The following is a 22,993-nucleotide window of genomic DNA, read 5'->3' as shown; positions in this document are numbered from 1 at the left end:
AGGGGGAAAAGACATTTCACTAAAACGAATGGGCAACCACTTTCCTATCGTGGGAACCCTCCAGAGGTCGAACTGGCTGCCAAAAATAGAAAAAGCACAAAACCAGAAGAGGCCAGGCATTCTACTTCTGGTTTTGACAAATGGCAATTTTATTTGCATTTAACATGCAGCCTATATAAAAGGTGAAGTGCTGCTCCTAGAGGTTTCCAGGACAGGAAACACACCAGGGGTTGGGGATGGGCAGGGGACTAGGGAGAGGATAAGGACTGTAAAAACAGCTGCAGGGGCCCTGAACTTTGTGAACTTCTGTCCTAATAGGATGAGACTCCTGGACTGCAGTGTAAGAATGCAAATAATAATAATAAATAAGCAAAGTATACAAACCACATAGAAGTCCAAGCCGTAGATACCAATACTGGGATCGTATTTTATGCCCAAATCAATGTGTTCCTGGATTCCAAAGCCAAAGTTGCCTGTGTCAGAGAAGTTATTCTTCCTCAGCTCGTATTCTCGCACCTGAAAGAGGGACATTGGTTTTAAGGCTTGCCCTCCTTCCAAATGCCAAAGTCTGCCAGAAAAACAGCCATGTCCAGAAAGGACAACAGCTCACCTTCAAGCCTTTGTCCAAGATCTCCTCAGCTTTTGCCCCACGCACAGTGCAGTGAACGGCAATCTTTTCATTTCTCCTGATCCCAAAGGAGCGGACAGTGTATCGAGCTGACGAACAAAACACATTTTAGTTGCAAAGAATTAAAAGCGGCAGGAAAACAATTACACCACAGCATACTGAAAGGGGCAAAAGCAGTCTATCCGACTGCCAGCCCAAGGCAGAGGGCAGCAACATGCGAATAGTAGGCTTGAATTTGGAAACAAGTCAGATGCAGACAGCATGCAGATATGACAACACACTATTCAAAACACAAAATAACTCAGACAAAACTAAGGTACATGTCACTGCTGAAAAGGAGGTAGGTTATAAAAACAAGTATCATACCAAAGTCAGAATTACAAGCCTCCATTAACCACCCAACATTTGGCTCTAGCCCTGGGTACTGATAATATTGCAACAGTGAAATAAGTAGGGATTTGAAAATGCTACGTGTCAAATGCCGGTTCCAGCCGCAAGTAAATCCAAATTATGCCTATGCAGAATTATGAGATGGATCATCCCATCCTCTGATCTGATAACAGGAGCAATTATCTCTCTTTATGCTTGTGCCCCTGCCATAGTTGTCTTTTTTACTGTGCACATATTGCATCTTAAAGCAAAATGGTGATTGTGTCTTCAGCAAATATTGGGGGTGATAAAGCATGGACAGCTGGTCAAGCCTTTGGACCATCAACTGAGAAGAGAGTCAGAAATGGTTTCAGAAACTACTACTGCTGTACTGAGGCAGACTTCTTGTTCTCCCTTCAGGAATAACAACAACAATGTTATTTATATCCTGCCTATCTATACAACACAACTGGGGCAGCTTACACATTAAAACAATAGAATCCCATTTGAATAAAATACAATTAAACATAATTTAAAAAAAGAAGGTGAAGGAAATAAAGCGTATAAATAACATTTCATTCTCTCTTTAGTAAAATGATAGACAACCGTTCCTCTCTTACATCTCATCTAACAAAGATCCCACCATGATAGCAACAAAAAGCTCATTTACCCCCAAAGGTAAATGTTTACGGACATTCAGTTGTTACACTTGTTCTAAGTTTTAAGGACACAAAAGTCGGAAGGCAACATGTCTCATCTGGAGGAGCTGGGAGCTTGAGGCAGAGTGAATTCTTAGCAACGTCTATGGAAGCCCTGCATCCCTCCACTACTTTCTATCTAACTGTCGGATGGAAATCACTGCCGTAGAAGCTTTGGCGATGGCTTTCTGGCCAGCGTACCTTTTGAGAAAACAGGCGTCTGTCCTGTGAGCTGCTCCAGCACTTTGGCCGCCCGGGTGAGCCTGTCTCCACTCTCCCCGACGCAGATGTTCAGGCAGAGCTTGCGGATGCGCAGCTCCCGCATGGGGTTCTCCTTCTCACCCTGGTCTTGCTGCTGCACAAAAAGCAAAACATGGAAGCGTGGTTAATGCAGAGGCAGCATAACACTATGCGCAGGCTATGACACGAATGGGAGAGCCACACACTGGGTTGGGAAAGGTGTTCATGGCTTCCTCAACAAGCGTCAGTTTGGGCTACGCATCCCCAGTTCCACCTAAAACCCTCAGAGACCTTCAAGTGACCACTCCATGCATTCCTGCGTGCGATACCTTAGATATAGTAGTTCTCTTTAAGGGCTTTTGGCCTTCAACTCCCAGAATCCCACACTATTGGTCAACATGGGTGAGGCTTCTGGGAGCTGAAGTCCACAATCTCTTAAAGGGCACAGTTTGGAGACCAAGCCTCTCCTGCCAAACCCTTCAGCCTTAAGAGACAGAAGCCCCACTACTAGCTACACACACACACTCCATCTTTCATCCCATGTTCTCCAGGCAATGCGCAACATGCCTCCCTTCCGCTTCTTTCTCGCAACGACCCTGTGAGGTAGGCCAGCCTCACAAAAAAGGGGAGTGCGCTTTCTGGTTCCCTTTAATCCAGGAGCCACCATGCTCACTCCATTCATGGTGACCAGGCGCCCTCCTTTTGCAGGACATGTCCTACATTCCAACCTTTCTGTCCAGGAGGAATCCCAAAATGTCCTCCTGGTCCATTTTGAGCATGGCTCAGAGACATACATTCCCATTTCAATCTACTTTCATTTATGTCCTCCATTTTCCTTGAAGGCCCCTACGTTTCCAGGCCTTTAAGGCAAGGACTTATGGTCACTCAAGTTGTGGTTCTCCTGCAGATGATGCTGGACTGCAACACCCATCAGCCCCAGCTCAGGAAAAGCTTCAACTTTAGGACCAAAACAGACTGCACAAATAGCCCTATCTTGAGACTACTTTAACTGCCCCTGGCTCAGTGCTAAGGAATTCTGGGAACTGTAGTTTTGTGTTGCACTGAGCAGGGAGGGAAGGCTTCCAGGGGAGATAGTAAGGGACTAAGAGGTACAAGGAGGGTTCTTTTGGGAAGGGAAAACCCTGATTTCCCTGAGGAACAAAAGCCCCCCAAAAGATGCAGCACAAACTGGGAAACAGAGGGAAAGGAGGTTCGAGAACTCGGCGCTCGATTCGTCAGCCTAGGCGACCAGGGCCTAGCATTCCCAGCGAGACCGGGGACTTTCCCAGCGCCCTTTCCGTGCCAGGAACGACCCTCGCCCGCTTCTCCCGCTGGCCCTCGCTTCGCCCGGCGTTTCTCCGGTCCTTCCGAGCAAATTCCTGCCGGAAAGGACTCGGTAGGGAAAGGATGGAAGCGGATTTGAGGCGCCCCCCGGGGCAGAGCGCTTCTTCGACCCTCTACTCACCGCCATCTTGGAGGCGTGGAAAAGGTCGCGAGAGTTCCGGAACGGGATCTTGAGATGCAGCTCACATATGGCTGGGAGGGCATAGAGAGGGAAGGAAGAAGCTAGAACGTCTGGAGGCTTGGCTTCTCTCCGCTGCCCTCTAGAGGTGGGAGGGACGCATTGCAATTTGGGTTGCTCCCAATAGGTTAAACTGCAAGGTCCAAAAGACACTGCAGAAATAATCCAGTTTGAGATTAACTGCCCTGGCTCAGTGCTAGGGAATCCTGGGAATTGCAGTTTGTTTTTGGCACCAGGATCTCTCTTTCCTTCTCTGACAGAGAAGGCTAAATGCCTCAAAAAACTCATAAGTAACTAATAGATAAATAACTAATAACTAAATAATAATATAAAAGAATAATAAACAAATAAACAATAATAATTAATAATAAATAAATAATAACTAATAAATAACTAAATAATAATAAATAAATAAAAATAAAAATAATAACTAATAAATAACTAATAACTAAATAGTAATAATAAAATAATAATAAACAAAAATGATAAATAATAGCTAAATAGTAATAATAAAATAATAATAAACAAAAATAATAAATAACTAATAACTAAATAATAATAATAATAAAATAATAAACAAAAATAATAAAAACAAAAACAATAACAAATAAATAACTAATAACTAAATAAAATAACTAAATAAAACAATAATAAACAAATAAACAACAACAACAAATAATAATAAACAAATAATTAGTAAATAAATCAACAATACAATAAATATTTCCCTTGAATGATTTGTTGCTGTTTATTGCCTAGCTATTTCCAGGGTAATGGCTCTTTTTTAAAATTATTATTATTATCTTGAAATACACATAGACATACAGAAAAAGATACAATATTAGTACATTGTTAAATGTATACAGTAAAATGACTTTCTCTTTCATGTAAGTCTTATACTATCCTTAGAGTAATGGCTCTTTAATTGTGACGTCGTGTGAAAAATCTTAATCATGATTGTGCGATTTTCACTGGAATAATCCCTGTTTAAACCCCTGGTTTTCCCCGTGTGATAAAATCCATTGCCAAGAAATTTCTTTAGGACTGGTCTACTAGGCAGCCGTGTTTCTTTCATCCTAACAGGCAAAAATTTAAATGTAAAAAGCAAAGAAACTCTCACAGATTCAACTTTTAAATATGTTTATTTTCTTGCTTTCTTTTCCTCGGAAACAACAAAACCCACAGAGTCGCAACCCATCGAACAAACACAACAATGAGAAAACGAAGTGCGGACGGTTCTCGCTTATAGTCCTCATTAACTGGGTATCCCTACAAAGCAAACGCATGGCAAGGAAAAACATTCAGACTGTGAAAACTGCTAAAGTACAATATAGTATAAAAAGTATAGTATAGCAACAGAAAGCGATGATGCTACCACCACTTGTTCTAAAATACAGCAAGAGTGGTATCTTGTGCAAAACACAATGTAATACCACTGTAATTGTCACAGCTCCATCCCAAGGAATCCTGGGATTTTTAGTCTGGGAAAGTAATTGGGATCCTCCGCTAGACAGCTCTCATAGACTCCCAGGAACTATAGTTCCCAAATTACCTATAAAAGAGGGACTGAGGATTAAATCAGGCAAATGAAATTCAGATTGGAGTGCTCTCCAAACTACAGGTTCTGTAAAATGGAGCCATGGCAATTAAAGTGGTATGAAACTGATTTAACTGGGTTCGTGTAAATACAGCGATGGAGCTAAGGGGTCATATAAGGGAGACCAACTGAGACCAGACCGATGAGACCAAGGGTGGTCATGAGAGGCCAAGCCATGTCAGGACTGACAGGCGGAGAGGAATAACCTCTCTTGCGGGAGACAGCGGCGGTCTTCATCCTTCCTTCTTTCTCCTTCTCTTTCAGGTGGGACCACAGGAATTTCAGTTTCGTGGGAGGGAAGAACTTTGCCCCAAACAGGTTGCATCTGGGAAGAAAGAAGTGGGAGAGCTGAGCGGTGGCCACTTCATAAAGGAAGTTCTCCAAGACCCTCTCAAAACATGGAGCCGCCTCGCAGGGCTTCCAGTTGGCATTGTCCTTCCACTCCCAAAGGGTGTGCAGGAAGGAGGTCTGGGCATGGTAGGTACTCAGGTGAGCCAACATCTGGGGGTACTCCGTCTTGAGAGCCGTCACAAGGTCCTCCAACATCTTCAGACAGTCCTTCCTAGAACACAACACATGCAACAATATATAGAGAAGATTCGAGAAGTGGGTGTTGAGTTGGCACAGTCATGCGTACCTTGAAAAGGTTCCTTTTCTTGGAATACAGGTCCCAGAATCCTCAGCCGGCAGGGTCCTGGGGACCGCAGTCCAAAACATAACAATCTTGGCCATTGTGGGATTCTAGAAACTGTAGTCCCAAAAAGGTAATTCCCCCCCTCTCCAGCCCTGACTCCTTATTAGTAGGGCTTATTGTTTTTATATACATTTAAAAGCCATAGTGGGGGAAAGCATAGCCCCTATTTATTTATTTATACCCTGCCCTTAGCCAAAAAGACCCCTAAGGCATCATATATTGTTAATTTGGCCCCCAAAGCTCTCCAATACTTCCCCCAGCTCAAAATTTGGAGTGATTTATTCGACACCCACAAACCCCCTCCAAGTACAGCTAAAAGCTACAGCGCTTTGGCCTTCCCGACCCTTTCAGGACTTCCACACTCCTCCATCTCCCTCAACAGCTGAGAAAGCATCTGAAAAGTGGACTGTCTCAAATACTTGCCGGCAGCACTCCTTCCCATGGTACCTTCGGCAGGCTTGGGGGCTGGCGTGGCGGTTTAGGATCTCCTTTTCCACGTGAGAGAAAGAAATTCTCCAGGTCTCTGAAATATACAACGAAGCACGACTGCGTGTCAGTAATCGCTATAGGATCAATTGAGATAATAATACACTCCGTATCCACTGATTCAACCATCCACGGCTTGAAAATATATTTTTTAAAAATACATAAATTCCAATAAAGAAACATTGATTTTGCCATTTTATATAAGAGACACCATTTTACTGTGCCACTGTATTTAGTGAAATGTTCACAGATTTTGGTATCCAAGGGAGGTCCTAGAACCAAACCTCAGCAGATATCAAGGGCTCATTGTGTGTGTGTACACACACACACACATATATATGATATAATATACAGTGTATGATCAACATCCCTTTCCTCACTGCTATGCTCTCTTCTTTGTGCTTCATGTCCTTTTAATTTTGAAGCCTGAGGACCGGACTGGTGCCAATGCATTGGCTGCTAGTCCAGGAAAGGAAGGAAGGAAGGAAGGAAGGAAGGAAGGAAGGAAGGAAGGAAGGAAAGAATTGTAGTCAGTGTCCATGAACATGATGCAGGTCCTTGACATATTAGGAAGACGTAATTGCTGACTGAGAAGCACTGCACTACACCATGCTAGCTCTTTATGAGAATGCTGTAAGGGTTGAAGAGGACCTCTGAGCAGTCCAGAAACTGTAGGTAGGAAGAGCTGGATTACCTTTGTTGTGCTTTCCAGGAGACTGCTTGGCTATGAAATAAAACACCCTCATGAGAGGCAGAAGCGGTTCTTTCTCTTCAAGGATCTCCTTGGCCTTCCTCAGGTATGGCCAGGGGCCTGAGACCTCGAGAGTAGGGATGAGGCTCAGCAACAGGTATTTGGCACCTTGGTTATCCAGCATCACTAAGGTCACTGCAGGACAGTTGGGCGTCTTCTTCTCCAGCCTCACCTGCCAACCTGGGAAAGGCACTGGGAAACCAGGAAGGAAAGTATTACAGTGGACCCTCCACATTTGCTGGGATTAGAGAACATATTAATAAAATCTGCGAATCATCAAATCTGCAAAAGAAAGATGCAAATGTGGAGCAACAACACATTAAAGACTGTTTGCACTGCATTGTGTATACAGTCAACCTTTAGTATCTATAGATTCTGCATCCACCGATTAAATTACTCATTGCTTGCCATTGCCTTCCTCTGAGGCCGAGAGAGTGAGAATTTCTCAGCATGGTTTTGGAGGTTCTCATCCCAGTTACAAGGCATCTTTCTGACCATGAGGATCTGGGGAGAGCCTTCGTCCCCGATCGTCTCCCTCACCTGAGTAAGAAACATTTGCAAAGTGGTCCACCTGCTTCCAGAATTCCTCCATAATGTTCCTTGAGGAGATGGTCCTCCCGTCTTCCAGAAGAAAGGCTGCTGGGAAGCTGCGAGACTTCCTCAAGAGAGTCAAGGTGTAAAAGAGGCCACTGTAGCCCTCCACCTCAGTGTAGTGAATGCAGTCTGGAACAGAGATCCTCAGCATCACTTCAAACTCGCCTGGATGGAGGAACTGGAGGCAAACCAACAGCACAGTTCAAAAAAGGGCTTCAGATGCAACTAACTAGAAACTAGAGGGGATAACATCTTTGGACTACAGCTCTCAGAATCCTAGTGACCCATGGTATCCAACTGTCTGGTTTTGGTAGGGCAGTCCCCATTAATCCTCTGTCATTCCCACTTTTGAGTTCTTTTCAAACCATCCCCGTTTCTCCTCCCCAGCCCCTTCCCCTTCTTCCTTGGCTTACTTCAGTTGCTGTAAACTGAGTTCAGTTTGCAAATGTAGTTTTCACTCTTAGCAAGAGAGAATGGAAACTTTCCCTGTAGGCGCAGGCAAAAGCAAACTGCTGCAGCCCCTCCTAGTTTGTGCATGTTCCCTTCGTTCATAAGTTTTGTCCTCTCGATCACATTCTGAGGTTGCTTGGCCATGCATTATACTGGTTCTCATCCATGAAATGTTGGGAGGGTACGGTGGCCATCCCACTTGGGTGATTCTGGGGGAGCTGAGGTCCGATACACCTGGAAGACATCAGGCTGGGGAGAAACTACCCAACCACCATGTATATGCCTAGTTTTGTACGCTGGCTCATTACCTTTTCATACTCGTAGCTGCCTCCCAGGGCCAGTTCTTCAATGTTCCTAAAGTAGGGTCTGTCTGGGCACTCATGCAGATAAGTTAGAAACTGACCCAGGAAGTTCTCAAGAACATCGGTTGCCTCTAATCTATTGGACTGCTGGTCCGGGCACAGAAACTTGACCTTCTTTTTGACTTGTGCAACGCTCTCCATCTGCTGGGCTTGGTGGTCTCCATCTCCTCCCGCTGCCACTCCGACAGCTGAAGAAGTCTCAGTTTCTTCACGCACATTTGTGGATGTGGAGAATGAAGATCCTTCCCCATCGCCTGCTAAAAGAAAAGTGATTTGGGGAGTAGGGCAGGATTAATTTCAAGTATGGTTGCAAACCCCACAAAGAGGGATACTATTTCATCTGAAATTCAGTAAGCACCAACAATGGTTAGTTTTAGACCAGGGTGGGTAGTATGTGGCCTCTAAGCAAACTGTGACTTCAGGGAGGCTCTGGAAGCCCAACCAAAGCCCCCCAAACTCTGAGACCCTCTTTTTAAGAAATGACCATTGCAATCCTTGCTTGACAATAGTCTTCAGTCCTTTTCAGCCCCCAGACCCAGCTATGTATCTTTGATCCCATGAGTCCATCTCTGTCTAATGCAGGTTAAGGGATCTTTACATGCTTCATGTGTTGTTGGGCGACAACAACAAGGTTGGCAAAGTGTGGTCCTGTGTACATGTCCTCCAATATGGCATAGATGAAAACCAGGATCTGTGTGGCTAGGCAACAGCAGAGTGTGAGCAAGATGGTTAAAGTTCTTAATGAAGAAGAATGCACAAAGCAAGTTTGTATTGCCTCTTCCTCTATTCTCCCTGCTGCTGAGTTAATGGAGTGCAAACTACTTTATAGCAATAGCAATATCAAGTACTTTTCTATACCGCTTATCAGTGCACTTAAGCACTCCCTAAGCCAGTGGTTCTCAACTTTCCTAATGCTGCGACCCTTTAATAAAGTTCCCCATATTGTAGTGACCCCCAACCATAAAATCGGTTCCTAAGGTCATCGGAGATATGTGTTTTCCAATGGTCTTAGGCTACCCCTGTGAAAGGGTCGTTCGACCCCCAAAGGGGTCGCAACCCACAGGTTGAGAACTGCTGCCCTAAGCGGTTTACAATGTGTAAGCCAATTGCCCTCAACAAGCTGGGTATTCATTTTAGTGACCTGCGGAAAGATGCAAGGCTGAGTGGATCCTAGAGCCTTGCCTGGGATCAAGCTCACAACCTTGTGGCTTTGAATTTGCACTTTTGCACTTTGAATTCAATTTGCAGCAGTTGAAGTAAGCCAGGATAAACAGGGAAAGTGGGAGGAGGAGGGAGAAACCAGGACATTTAATGAGAAAATGGAAGGGCAGAGGATTAATCCAAATTGGGACAATCTGGGTGTTATTTCAAAGAAAATCAATACAAGCAGAAGATGGTTACCTCCAGGATCTTGTTGCATCCTGCTTGCCCTTAGTTTGGACCAGGGGACAGGAGTCCGAGGGTACTCCAAGGCTTCTGAGATTTGGCACTCAGTCCTCTCAGGTCTTTGTACATTCAAAGGCATGGGTTCTTTTGCTGGAAGCAATGGTGTGTGGTAGTTGTGTGTCTCCTTGCTGCCCGTCTCTTTTCCTCTCTGCTTACTTTGAGGTGTCTTCTCCATCTCCTTGTCCTTCCTGGCAGACATGATGCTGAGTGAGAGGAATAAGACAGGACCAGGATTAGTTGGCATAGTGCAAAATCTGGGAGAGAACTAAGGGGCTAGTTCTGAAACCGGTGTTAAAATGCAGCACCACAACTGCTCAGGGGATTGCTCTGGAAACCAGAACCCTTTCTGAACTGGATGCTCTCCAAAGGCACTGGATTATGAGCCCAAGTTTGGCTGGGGATGATGAGAGCTTGGTCCTACCCATTGATGATGCTGGGTTAGCCTGACGATGATGCTCAGAGTTCATAGTCTGAAAGGAGGAACCAGGCAGAAGGGAAGCAACCCTAAACAAGGGATACAGTGAGGGACATTTAACTTTTCGGACTGAGAATTGTGCAGATGTTGTCAAACTGTATCTTCCTAGCATCCCTTAGCATTGGTTTCTGCAGGATCGTGATGGGAGTTGTAGTTCAACATCTGGAGGCACAGTTCGCACTTGATATATAGAAACGAAAACTGTAAGGCTGACAAATATCCAAGACTGTCATGCCAAAACCAGTTGCTGCCCAGGAGCTATTGGTACCCAAAGAAATGGGATTTTTCTTAAGAAACTTTTATTTATTTACAGCCTTAGGTAGGCTTCAATCCTAGGAGGATGTACTTAGAAGTTTTGGACTTCCTATTCTTGGAAGCCTCCGCCAGAGCAAATAACAACAACAACAACAACAACAACAACGAAAAATTTGCAGCTGGCCCTCCATATCCACAGGTTCTTTATCCATGGATTCAACTTTCTACAGCTTGAAAATATTCTAAAAACATATCAGTCCCCAAAAGCAAACCTTGATCTTGCTATTTGGCATAAGGGATACCATTTGACTGTGCCATTGTATTTAATGGTACTTGAGCATCTATGCGTTTTGGTATCCATGGTCCTGAACCCAAACCCTAGCGGAATACCAAGGGCCATGGTTACCAGAGGTCATAGCCCCGAAGGAGAACAAGGCACCACAAAATATAGGACACTCATGTAACAAATCCAAATTCGAGCTTCTCAGCCATGCTCGAAATGGGGGACACTTTGAATTCCCTCCTGGACAGGTGGTTTAAATCTAGGTGTCCTGGAAAAGGAGGACATCTTGTCACCTTGCCAAGGGTCCGCTGTTTTCTTACCAGCTTCTCCCCATGGATCGAGGCAGGGAACAAATGCCCCATACCATTCAATGTACTTACTCCTGGGGGACTGAGATGTGGCTCCTGGCGTTGTGTTTGGTTTTAAATGGCCTTAGGTTTAAATTCACCAGCGGAGACCTTTTATTTTTTATTGGCCCTTGTTCCTTTGGGAGGCCTTCCTCAGACCTCACCAACTGTCCACTTCCAACTGTCAGGACCGGATGCCCAAGAATGTTAGTGGATGGGCATTCCTGATCTCACACCACACACTGGCAGTCGTCTTGTTGTTGGGAGCCTTGTGTAGTGCACCTGGCCTGGAGGTGTCCATGTCAGTGGGATTGGTGATCCTTCTCCAGGTTTTCCTCTAAATAACTAAAGGAGCTATCGAAGGTGCTGAATCCTATCTCTCCACAAAATAAAATTCAGCATTTCAGGTTAACTCTTTTAATGGAACAGGGGCCAATTATAGAACCAACATTAGGAGTTTATCCTGTGAATATCCTGGAAATATCACAGCAATGCGCGAAACGATTTCACACGTCACACAAAACCCACCATTAAAGTAGTCACAAAGAAGCATTTACGGGCATCTTTTTACTTTTGGGATTTCAGCAACAATGCACTTCTGATATAACTTTATGTGCACAATTGCATGCGATACTCATTTGCGTAATTAGTAGACATACTAATGATATCATATTTTCCCATCTTTTTAGCGCCATTTTCCATTGAGGAAGACATGTAGTCGAAACTCGTTTGGTTTTATTTGGTTTCATTGCCATTTTATACATGTATCTTCTACTATATGTCCTCTGGAAGTGCTTACATTGATGTTTATGTATGCACTTTGAATGTGGAACTTTTTATATTTTGTATGCCATCTGGGATTTATAGTTTTCAGCCTTCCATGCATATTGGCACCATCTTTATTTTATACTTTGTAGGTAAAAGACATTATATATACTACTTGTTGTTTTCATCCTCTGGCAAAGCACATTGTCTTGAATACACATGGTTTGCCTGGATGTTAGAGAATCACTGTTACTATACTTATTGAATGCTAAAGTTTCTGTTACAGAAGTAAAGCCCAGGGACACATCTACTTGGTTAAAGGACATATACCTATTTTTATGACCATTTGAACCACAGAGGTGGTCAAATTGTCTTTCAGTATCAGATCCAACTGTCCTCTTTGTCACTAATCCAGTTAAACATGTGTAAAAAGGTACTACCGATTTGTTACTTGCCCCAGATCTCCTATTGCACTTCTAGCAGGGACAAAGAGAACGCAAGAATATACAAGAACGAGTGAATCCAGCTCTCCACCACCATCTGCCATTTATTTGATATTCTAGTTAATATCACTCTGTGGGAAAAAGAAGATATGGGGAAAAGGGATTACATGTCATCTGTTTTGTAAGGCACAAAAAAAATAATCATCTTTTCCTTCAGACATCTGGCCTTTTGGCATCTAAACGGCCAACTCGTGAGCAAGATCCTAGAACACATACACAAAGCATTTTCTCTGCCATTTACTTCTTGCTGGCTTTCATTGCCGACTTGGTGACTTTGGCTGCCGAACTGGCTTTCTTATCGACAGCCTTGACCACTCCAACGGCCACTGTCTGCCTCATGTCGCGGACGGCAAAACGACCTGCCAGAAAAAGAAAGTTCTTGTTAAATGAGTATGGAATTGAATTAGGGAAAAAACCAATACATTTAGCACAAATCTTCCAGAGGTTCTCTCTTCAATGTGAAAGACATGTGTTTGTTAGTGCATTGGATCCCCCTCATCTACGTATCTCACCAAACAAGCCACAGTAGGCCCTTGGTATCTGCAGGGGTTTGGTTCCAGGACCTCCATGGATAACAAAATCTGTGGATGCTCAGTCCCATTAAATACAATACAAATAAAATGGTGCCCTTATATAAATTGGCAAAATCAAGGTTTGCTTTTTGGAACTTATATATTTTTGGAATATTTTCAAGCTGTGGCTGGTTGAATCCATGGATAAAGAATCCGTGGATACAGAGGACTGACTGTGCATCCAACAAAGCTATGCATACTTTCCAGCGGTAAAGCATGAGGCTTAACAGGTTTGGTGGCAGAGACTCCAACAGAAAGAGGAGGATTTGAAGAAAACAAAGTTGGCAGACTGTGTAGTTGCAGGGACACAACACTTCAGCCCTTACCAAGTGGAGGGTAGTCTGAGAAACTCTCCACACACATGGGTTTGCCAGGGATCATCTGGACAATGGCCGCATCTCCAGACTTCAGTTCCTTGGGGCTGTCCTCCAGCTTCTTGCCAGACCTGCGGTCAATCTTCTCAGTCAGTTCAGCAAACTTGCAAGCGATGTGCGCTGTATGACAATCCAAGACTGGGGCATAACCAGCTTGTATCCTCCCTGGGTGGTTTAAGATAATAACCTGTATGAAGAGGAGGCATGGTTAGAAGACTGAAGTAATGGGGTTTTTGGGGATTGATTTTGTTCAGGAATTGCAGGAATGCAGATACTTGGAGCACACAGCCATTACGCCAAACCATATATGACACATTATGAGCCTATTTGATTTACATCTACAAAAAACTTACTATTATCATAGAACAAGGGTGAGAATCATGTGGATCTCCTATCTGCCATAGCCTGCCTAGCCAGTGGTGAGGAGTGATGAGAGCTACAGTCCAACAAGATCTGGAGGGCCACACTTTGCTTGTTCCTGAAGGCAACAACAGCTACATGGACCATAATGAGAACCAAAAAACCGTTCTCAATGTAAATAAAGAACCCTTTGGAGACCAAGGTTTGAATCCTGCTTGGCCATGGAGACCCACTGGGTGACCTTTGGTATGTTACTTTCTCAGCCTTAGAAGAAGACAAAGACAAACTCCATCTGAACACATCTTGCATAGAAAATGCTGTGATAGGATCAGCTTAGGTCTCCGTAAGTCAGAAATGACAAGACCTACAACATCTAGCAATACCAAACAGTTTAGGACACTTTGGTGCACCATTCTTTGAAACACGTTACAGAACCGGGCCATGGGCAAGGCAAGCACTGCTGCCCTTTAGCTGTTTTTCCTCCACTTACCTGGGCTGTGAAGTTGCCTGCCTCCATAGGAGGGTCGTTCTTGCTGTCCCCAGCCACGTTCCCTCGGCGGATGTCTTTCACAGACACATTCTTCACATTGAACCCAACATTGTCTCCAGGCAATGCTTCTGCCAGTGCTTCATGGTGCATTTCTACTGATTTCACCTCAGTGATGATATTGCTTGGCGCAAAGGTTACCACCATGCCAGGCTTCAGGATCCCTGTTTCTACCCGGCCCACTGGGACAGTACCAATACCTGCCAAGATTTGGGATGGAGGAAGAGAAGGAAAGAAAGAAAGATTTTACACACAAGAGCACCTCCCACAGATGTTCCAAATAAGCTGTTGGGTGCTTCAGTCCTGCAAGTAACAATGCAGTTTATTACATGAAGAAGATCAGGAGTTTATCCCATGAATATCCCAGAAAAATTGAGCAATTGCGTGTAACAGTTTCACACGATGTCACACAAAACCCGCCATTAAAGTGGTCACAAAGAAGCATTAATGCACATATTTTTACTTTCAGGATTTCAGCGACAATGCATGTTCGATATCACTTTATATTATCACAATTGCGGGTGATAATCATCCGCGCAATTACTCATCATTTCCACTTCATATTCAGGATGTTTTAATTGAGCTTTAATCTCTCTGCTGGACATCCACCCCAGTGTGAAAAACTCCAGTGTTTTCTTGGATGTCCAGCACAGATGGCTTTGGAAGGCCAATATCCCTAGCCAGTGGATGGTTGTCTCACCAAAGGTTGACTTTGTTCCTTTCAAGCTTTGCAACTTCTACCCTAAAGAGACTAAGAAGTTTATCACATGGGAAGCACCCAAATCCCAAGGATAAACAGGGTTTAAATCTGTGAATATCCCACAAGAGTGGGATTCTCTGAAGATGCCAGCCACAGATGCTGGCAAAACGTCAGGAAGAAACTCTTCTAGAACATGGCCACATAGCCCAACCCCCCCCCAAAAAAAAACAAACAAACTAAGAGTGGGATTGTTTTCAATTGATGTCACGCAACTTTGGCATTAACCCATGCAAACAGCAGTGCAGTTTTGCCACTTTTTTTGCACGGGTTAATGTTGGGTTAATGCCAAAGTGCTCTGACATGTCTGAAACCAATCCCGTTCTTGTGGGATATTCATGGGATTTAAACCCTGTTTATCCATGGGATTTGGTTGCTTTGCCTCCTGTGTGATAAACTCCTAAAATGGTTTCCTCTCTGCTGTCCTTGTGCTGGCATGTGATTTTTTTTTTTATCCTGACAAGTTGACAACAAACTACAAACCCCTGTGTAGAGTACACTGTCACTCCAGAGTGCACTGCAACTGGCAAGACCTCTTGGCTGAGAGTTTGCTAGACAAGCTTACTACTGGTTTGACACCTATCATGGCAGAAAGGTTAAGACAGAGCCAGCTTTGACTTACCACCAATCTTGTAGACGTCTTGTAGAGGAAGGCGGAGAGGTTTGTCAGTAGGACGGGAGGGAGGAATGATGGAATCCAGAGCTTCCATCAGCGTGGTCCCAGTTGCAGTCCCTTCCTTCCTTGTTATCTTCCAGCCTTTGAACCACTGCATCTGAGAACATAAGCACAAAAGTGGTGCCAACCTTCTTATGTTAAAGGCAGAAATATTAGCAACTCTGTTAGTTTGCATGCTTCACTAAAAGTCTTGGCATATTGTATATTGATGTCATTTCTTGTTTTGTTGTTTTAGCAACACCCTCTTTCCTCCCACATTTGTTGTTCTGCCAGTTTTTCTGAGTTTGTGAATCTTCTGTTTTATAGTCTGCAATTATCTTCCTTTTGCCTTCATGCTGAAGAGCTTCTCACTAGGGACTTTATCACACGGAGGGCAAATTGGTAAAATCCCGTGCAGAAATGGGATTTTAAAATCCGGGTGTTGTTTGTCTTGTGAAAGAGAAGTAACGCAAAAATAATCCTAATGGAAAGTACCTTTGTACGTCTGGAATTCAGTGAAAGTAAAAAGGAGCTGGTTTTGACTACTTTGCATTTGGGTTATTTTTGTATTATTTTTCTTCCATGCAAATGATGCCTGAAAAACATCCTGCAAATGAGGGTTTGTTGTTTTCAGTTTAAATTTATTTTCTGCACTGGATTCGTCCCATGTGAGTGGCTATGAAAATTGTAGTATCTCCTTACTAGACTCTCTGTGTGTGATATAGTGGTGTCGCACTGGCTGTTACTCATCCTCATCCTCATGTATAAGTCTAGAAATTTTAGTAAAAAAATCAGTCCCCAAAAAACAGAAAGTGGCAAGCCAACATCTTACTTTGTTGCTGACTTCCAGCATGTTGTCTCCATGCCAGCCAGAGATGGGCACAAAGGCCACCGCGGCGGGGTTGTAGCCGATCTTTTTGATGTAGGCGGTCACTTCCTTGGTGATCTCTTGGTAGCGCTTCTCACTGTAAGGGGGCTCCGTGGAGTCCATCTTGTTCACGCCAATGATGAGCTGCTTCACCCCCAGAGTATAGGCCAACAGGGCATGCTCACGGGTCTGACCGTTTTTCGAGATGCCAGCTTCAAACTCACCCACGCCAGCGGCCACAATCAGGACTGCACAGTCCGCCTAGAAGGTATGCAACAAGATTTAAGCATTGCAGGGAGTCCAGAACAGCACAGGAGTTATTACTAGCAAGGCCACAATGACTGGGTTGAAAGTCTTGCTCCTTGGCATTTTAAGTCAATTAGACTGGAAGGTGCTAGGATGGAATAATAATAATAATAATTTATTTATTTATATTACGCCTTTTCCTGAAGGAATCAGGGCAGATTAAAACAGAGTAGGATTGTGGAGACCAGAACTCAGATCCCTGCTCAGCCATGAAAATCCATTGGGTGACCTTGGGCACGTCACATTCTCTCAGCCTCAAAAGACGGCAAAGGCAAACCCCTCTGAACAAATCTTGCCAAGAAAACCCTGTGATAAGTTCAACACAGGGTCGCCACAAGTCAGAAACAATTTGTAGCCTCACAACAATAACACAAAATAAGTATTAGGAGTTTATCACACAAAGTTGATCGGTGGTTTATCCTGTGAATATCCTGGATAAATCGTGGAATTATGGGAAACAATTTTTTCACATCATCGCACAAAGCCCGCCATTCAAGTAGTCACAAAGGAGCATTAACGTGCATCTTTTTACTTTTGGGATTTCAGAGACAATGCATTTCCGATATCACTTTATTTGCGCAATTGCGTGTGATAATCATTCGTGCAATTACTCGCCATTTTTGCTTTATTTGCAGAATGCTTTAAATGAGCTTTAATCTCTCTTTAATGCCAAAATCAACCCCAGTATGATAAACAGTGTGTTCAGTTGGACTTGAGAACAAGCTTCCCTTACCTGAGAGGTTCCAGTGATCATGTTCTTGATGAAATCCCTATGGCCAGGAGCATCAATGATGGTGATGTAGTACTTGGTGGTCTCAAACTTCCACAGGGAGATGTCGATTGTGATCCCTCGTTCCCGCTCTGCCTTCAGCTTGTCTAGCACCCAGGCGTACTTGAAGGAGCCCTTCCCCATCTGTAAGGAACGGTCACCCAATAGACCAAGAGTGGGTTGTCAGTGGGATCTACTTGGGTTTTTGACTTGAAACCCATGAAATCTGCCAACTGGAGCCAAGAAAGCAGGTCAGTGAGGTGGACCTAGGCTAAGAATTCAGGACCAAGATGTCTTTGAACATGCACTCAACCCAGGAACTGATAATACAGGGCTGCAAATCTGAAGATCATGAAAACGTATATATATATATATACACACACACACACACACACACATATTCTGGTTTTATAGGAATGTGGTGTTCTACATCCAAAAAATTGACCTCAGATTTGCTCATATGACTTTTTCACAGATACACTCAAAGGTGCTACAAGATCCCTTTGTATGTTTGTGAGAAAAAGGGCAGTTTGGGGAAGTTTTATTGGGGGCCATAGGCGACTTCTAGAACCGCACTTCCAATCTCTTGACCTTAAATAGATACCATTCCCATCGGATTAATCTACTGCTCTCAGAATGAAACCCGCTGCTGCCTAGCCCTGCCTTATTAAAAGAAGTATCACAACTTCTAACCTCGGCTGCTTCCTTTTCAAACTTCTCAATGGTCCTCTTGTCGATGCCGCCACACTTATAGATGAGGTGACCAGTGGTGGTAGACTTCCCAGAATCCACGTGGCCAATGACCACGATATTGATATGGGTCTTTTCTTTCCCCATCGCGGGATCCTAAGGAGTCTGAAGAAGTTTGTTGAGTTTCATTTCCAGCCGTTTAACAAGAGAGAAACACAAGCCATAAAGGAGAAAAGGGAGAAGATACATGGAATATACATTCTAACTGGGCAAAACATAATCAACCTCCATTAATTACAGGCATAATGGAATGGGATCAAAGCAAGTTACTAGGAGAAAACAGGAATAATATGGATTTTGGTATATTTCAGGTTTGTGGATAAGGGAGACTCAGCCTGTAGTACGTAAATATGGAGAAACTAGCAATGTATGATACCATGCTGGGGCAAAGCCATCTTGGGAACTCCAGAGAGCTAGATAGGACCTTAGGAAGACCGTATCCAGTGTTGGGGGCTGAGATCTACATCATAAGCCATATAGGAGTACAAGTCTTTATTGCTGATCAGAAATACTAACACAAAATTCTGCAACTTGAGGGCAGAGTTACAGAAAGTCTTGGTCAAAGTTGATAATTAATACTTTACAGGCAAAGACCATGGAGTAGAAGACATTATTAATTAGCATTATCCATTAAAAACCCCGTGTAGCTTTTAAGGCATGACACACACAGCTGTCAGCAGTTTTGTTTTAATTCACTGTCAGAGGATGACAATGACTCAAAGAGATTCACGACTCCTCCTCTGAAGAAACATGCCAAGAAAACCCCATGATAGGTTCGCCATAACTCAGAAATGACTTGAAGGCACAGAAAAATAACAAAACCGAGAATAGGATCATGCTGCCTCCAGCTATTGTTGGACTACAAGTCCCAGCAGACTGAGCCATGTAGCCAGCGACTAGGTGTTTTGTTTTAATACCTTGGAGTAGTGGTTTGAGCATTGGACTAGGACTCTGGAGACCAGGATTCAAATTCTGTTTCGGCCATGGAAACCCACTGAGTCACCTTGGGCAAGTCACATTCTCTCAGCCTCAGACAATGACAATGGCAACCCCTCTCTGAAGAATCATGCCAAGAAAACCGTATGATAGGGTTGCCATGAGTCAGAAACGACTTGAAGGCACACAAAAACCACCAAAATGGGAATAGGATCATTTCACCCCCAGCTACCGTTGGACTACAAGTCCTAGCAGACTGAGCCATGTAACCAGTCACTAGGAATGTTGGACCTTAACAACTCCTCATCCTGAACTGAAGAGGTCTTTTACCCACGTTGAACCCTTCTTAACAATGAGAACCTTGTAAACCCACTCTCTCTTACAGTCACACTCAAATCCATATGTAGTAAAAGCCACAGCCTAAAACCTTTGCAACAGAAAACGTAAGCGTGAAATACTTACCTGTATCAAAATGCTTAGAAAATACAGCTCAGGTAACTCCAACAGGTATCTCAACAGCTCTTTTTAACCTGACCTGAAGTTTGGCTAACCACTCCCTCTTGCAAGGAGACCTTATCAATGCTACCAATTAGCTAATCACTCTTGCTGCACAGATTTCAATAATCATTATTGATCCATGGGATTTGAAAGAACTCAAGAATTTGACTTGAGTTCAAGAGGTGCAGCCTAAGCATAGGTGTATTTACTCAGATATAAGCAAGGTGACCAGATGTCGTAACCATATAGGAGGTGAAAGCGCCGCAAAACATAGGGCATTTGAGCCAAACACAATAAATATAAATATACATTACAATAAATATAAATTCATGCTTAAGTCATGTTTAAAGCATTTAAATGTTCTTGGGGTTGTGTGTTGTTTTAATGTACATAGTTTTAAAGTGCTTTTGCCTTTTTGTGTTCTATTTTGAAACAACTGCTCTGTTTTAATTGTGCAATGATTTAATCCTGTCTTGATGGTCACTTTTGTAAGTTGTATTTTTGTAAGTTTGTAATCATAAATTTTTAGACTATAAGCCACTTTGGGCCCCAATCCTGGGATATAAATTAATATAAAATAAGCATTGACATATCAGCTCTCCTGTCTTCTTCCTTGCAGGATCTGGCATTCCAGAATTGCAGAATGATCAGCACCTGCACATCCTCCCATTTATTGTAACCTGGGAATATATCCAGCCATTCACAAAATGGTGTCAGTGTAGAGTTGCTTCTTGCTCCTCTTTCCAAACCTCATACCCAGCTGAGTTACCTTGGGGGGAACGGATGGATAAGTTTCCATCTTATAACTGGGGGGATTCTGATGTTATTTTCCCATCATCCTAGTGCTTTGGGGGATGTTGTTACTGCAGCAGCCTCCTGGTCCCTCATTTCACCTTCCCCTTGGTTTCAGTCTGCTACGGAGTTGTGGAAAGAGAATCTTAACATTTTAAGAAGCAGGCAGGGTGATGAGCGATGAAAGAAATTAGTCTCTGGAGCAGCAGAAAACAAGCTCACTACATATTTTACATGACATCCCTTCAGATTATTTGAAGATGGCAGTCTCCTGTCCCCTCTCAGTCTTCTCTTAGATATACAACAATCCTCTGAACTATAAACACCTCCAACTCTCCAAACCAGTGATTCTTAAAATGGGTATGCTTCCTCTGGGGCCATGCCATTAAATTCTGGGATCTGTAGTTTTGTGAGATATTTAGCCTTTTCTGGGTGCCACTGCAAGCTACAAATCTATACGGATCAACAATGGAAGAACTGGGATCAGTCAGGAATCGTAAAGTTGTGGCTTTTCAATTTTGTTAGTTGTAACATAGAGGCAGCTGTTCCCCATTCATGGTTACGTCACTTGGTTTCCGTCTTCTTCTTCTGAAAGCAGTGATGGAAACCTTAACAGACAAGGTCTTCCAATGGCGTTTGTTGCCTGCCACAAGCATCCTTCAGTGAGGAAGACAGCTGCCATGTTTATCAGTCATTGAAATTGGTCCTCCTTTGCAGGCAGCTAAGAAGGCAAGCCTCTTCCTTTGGGTTTAGCCAGGGATGCACTCTGTACATCCCCAGAGGGAAAGAGAGGCCATCTAAGACTCTATGGAGAATGATGAAGACGTGAGACTGAAGACGACTTGGCTGAGGAGTTTATCACATTGGGGCTGATTTTGACATTAAAGAGATTTTCCGAAAGTAAAAAAGGAGCCGCTTTTGTCTACTTTCCCCACTTTTAACAACGGCATCGTGTGAAAATCAACCCGCGTTTGCTGTTTTTCTCCTCTAATTTAACTCCCCGTTTCTCCATGGGATTTCCTACATGTGATAAACTCTTCTAAACTATTCTCCCCAAACTACAAATCCCAAGACTTTGTAAGATGGAGCCATGGTAGTTATAGTGACTGTATTATTTCTGCAATTTTCAATGCACCCTAAGACCTTATTCCTAAACTACAAATCCTAGAAGTCTGGAGGATGAAGCAAGGGTAGTCGAAGTGGTGTCACAGTGCATTATTTCTACAGTGTAGATGCACCCTAAGACCTTTCCCCCCAAAACTACAAACTCCAGGAGCCTGTAGGATGGAGCCAGGGCAGTTAAAGTGGTATCTAACTGCATTATTTCTAGTATAGAGGCACCCTGAGGCTTCCTCTCCAAACCACAAACTCCAGGGGTCTGTAGGATGGAGCCAGGGCAGAGTTAAAGTGGTGTCAAAAATACCCCCTCAGTAAACACCTAAGCCTCCCAAAACTACAACTCCCAAAATCCCTGGAGGCAACAAGGCGTTGTCTTCCATTCTCCTATTGGTAGAGGGGGGAATAGGCGGTGCCTGATTGGTGCCAGCCTGTCACGTGATGCCCTAGTTTAGCTGAGCGCTAGGCGTGGGTCATGTGACATAGCAAGATGGCGTCGTCTAGGCTGGTGCTTGTTTCTCTGCTGCTGTTCTTAGGCTCCTTTGGCTGCATGGCTTCAGTGCCAGTGCCTCTGGTGATCTGGCATGGCATGGGTGAGTGAGGCTAGATAGAACTAGAAATCCCTTTAGTTTCTCGATTGGGGGAGTCTTTTTATAAACTATAAACTCAAAAGTCACCATTTTTTCTCTTTAGGGGAGCTCCTGACTCCAGAATGGCTGGGTCTGCATTCTTCAATGGAGCCCACGCTTTGCTCATTGAGTAATTTTTTGGACTTCAGCTCCCAGAAGCCCCTGCCAGCTTGGTTTGCAGCCAGGAATTCTGTGACTTGAAGTCCAAAACGTCTGGAGTGATTCCCAAAGTTTGGGAACCACTTCTTTAAACTGTGGGGCAGAATGCATGCTGCAGAGATAATCCAATTTTGAGACAGCTTTAACTGCTCTGGCTCAGGGCTAGGGAATCCTGGGAATGGTAGTTTATGGTGTGGCTGTTTATTGTGTACATTGGGCCCTTGTTATAACAAAATAATAATAACAACAACAACATATTTATTTATATCCCTGGAGAGCTGCATGATATCTATTCCTGCTTCAGGGGCGACTGTTTCCAGCCATGACATACCATTGCAAATAATGATTTAAAATAGCAAAACAAGAAAAGTCTAGGGGAAAAATAGCATTGCTGAAAGGGATAGCTCAGTTTTATTAAGTACAGTATTCAAGGGGTAGTA

At 43.6% G+C, this 22,993-nt stretch overlaps 4 protein-coding genes across 4 annotated transcripts in view; 1 reads left to right on the top strand and 3 right to left on the bottom strand.

Moving 5' to 3' along the window:
• RPL11 (ribosomal protein L11) overlaps positions 1 to 3,469 on the bottom strand; it is a 5,222-nt gene extending 1,753 nt beyond the window's left edge. The window contains exons 1-4 of the mRNA XM_042440940.1: positions 3,401 to 3,469; positions 1,897 to 2,050; positions 611 to 717; positions 385 to 516 (exon numbers count right to left, since the gene is read on the bottom strand). Of these exons, the coding sequence (XP_042296874.1) occupies positions 385 to 516; positions 611 to 717; positions 1,897 to 2,050; positions 3,401 to 3,406 (399 nt within the window). The 5' untranslated portion in view covers positions 3,407 to 3,469. The remainder of the gene's footprint in view (positions 1 to 384; positions 517 to 610; positions 718 to 1,896; positions 2,051 to 3,400) is intronic.
• A 1,142-nt stretch (positions 3,470 to 4,611) lies between these two features.
• On the bottom strand, positions 4,612 to 11,355 carry LOC121916199 (cyclic GMP-AMP synthase-like). The gene is made up of 7 exons (XM_042441024.1): positions 11,231 to 11,355; positions 9,793 to 10,040; positions 8,338 to 8,648; positions 7,526 to 7,757; positions 6,929 to 7,177; positions 6,172 to 6,271; positions 4,612 to 5,616 (listed from the first exon to the last, which is right to left on the bottom strand). Exons 2-7 carry the CDS (start codon positions 10,034 to 10,036, stop codon positions 5,157 to 5,159), a joined length of 1,596 nt encoding a protein of 531 aa, XP_042296958.1. The 5' UTR covers positions 10,037 to 10,040; positions 11,231 to 11,355; the 3' UTR covers positions 4,612 to 5,156.
• A 1,128-nt stretch (positions 11,356 to 12,483) lies between these two features.
• LOC121915612 (elongation factor 1-alpha 1-like) lies at positions 12,484 to 19,953 on the bottom strand. The gene is made up of 8 exons (XM_042439969.1): positions 19,822 to 19,953; positions 18,367 to 18,528; positions 17,638 to 17,817; positions 16,563 to 16,859; positions 15,698 to 15,848; positions 14,262 to 14,518; positions 13,364 to 13,598; positions 12,484 to 12,824 (listed from the first exon to the last, which is right to left on the bottom strand). Exons 2-8 carry the CDS (start codon positions 18,508 to 18,510, stop codon positions 12,703 to 12,705), a joined length of 1,386 nt encoding a protein of 461 aa, XP_042295903.1. The 5' UTR covers positions 18,511 to 18,528; positions 19,822 to 19,953; the 3' UTR covers positions 12,484 to 12,702.
• Positions 19,954 to 22,231: 2,278 nt separating this feature from the next.
• The window catches only part of PPT1 (palmitoyl-protein thioesterase 1), an 11,535-nt gene continuing 10,773 nt past the window's right edge, over positions 22,232 to 22,993 (top strand). Inside the window, exon 1 of the mRNA XM_042439684.1 lies at positions 22,232 to 22,358. Within this exon, the coding sequence (XP_042295618.1) occupies positions 22,256 to 22,358 (103 nt within the window). The 5' untranslated portion in view covers positions 22,232 to 22,255. The remainder of the gene's footprint in view (positions 22,359 to 22,993) is intronic.

This window comes from Sceloporus undulatus, chromosome 9, assembly GCF_019175285.1.
Source record: "Sceloporus undulatus isolate JIND9_A2432 ecotype Alabama chromosome 9, SceUnd_v1.1, whole genome shotgun sequence".
NCBI classification, from domain to species: domain Eukaryota; kingdom Metazoa; phylum Chordata; class Lepidosauria; order Squamata; family Phrynosomatidae; genus Sceloporus; species Sceloporus undulatus.
Note: the sequence above shows the minus strand (reverse complement) of the source record. Positions and strands in the feature narration are given on the sequence as shown.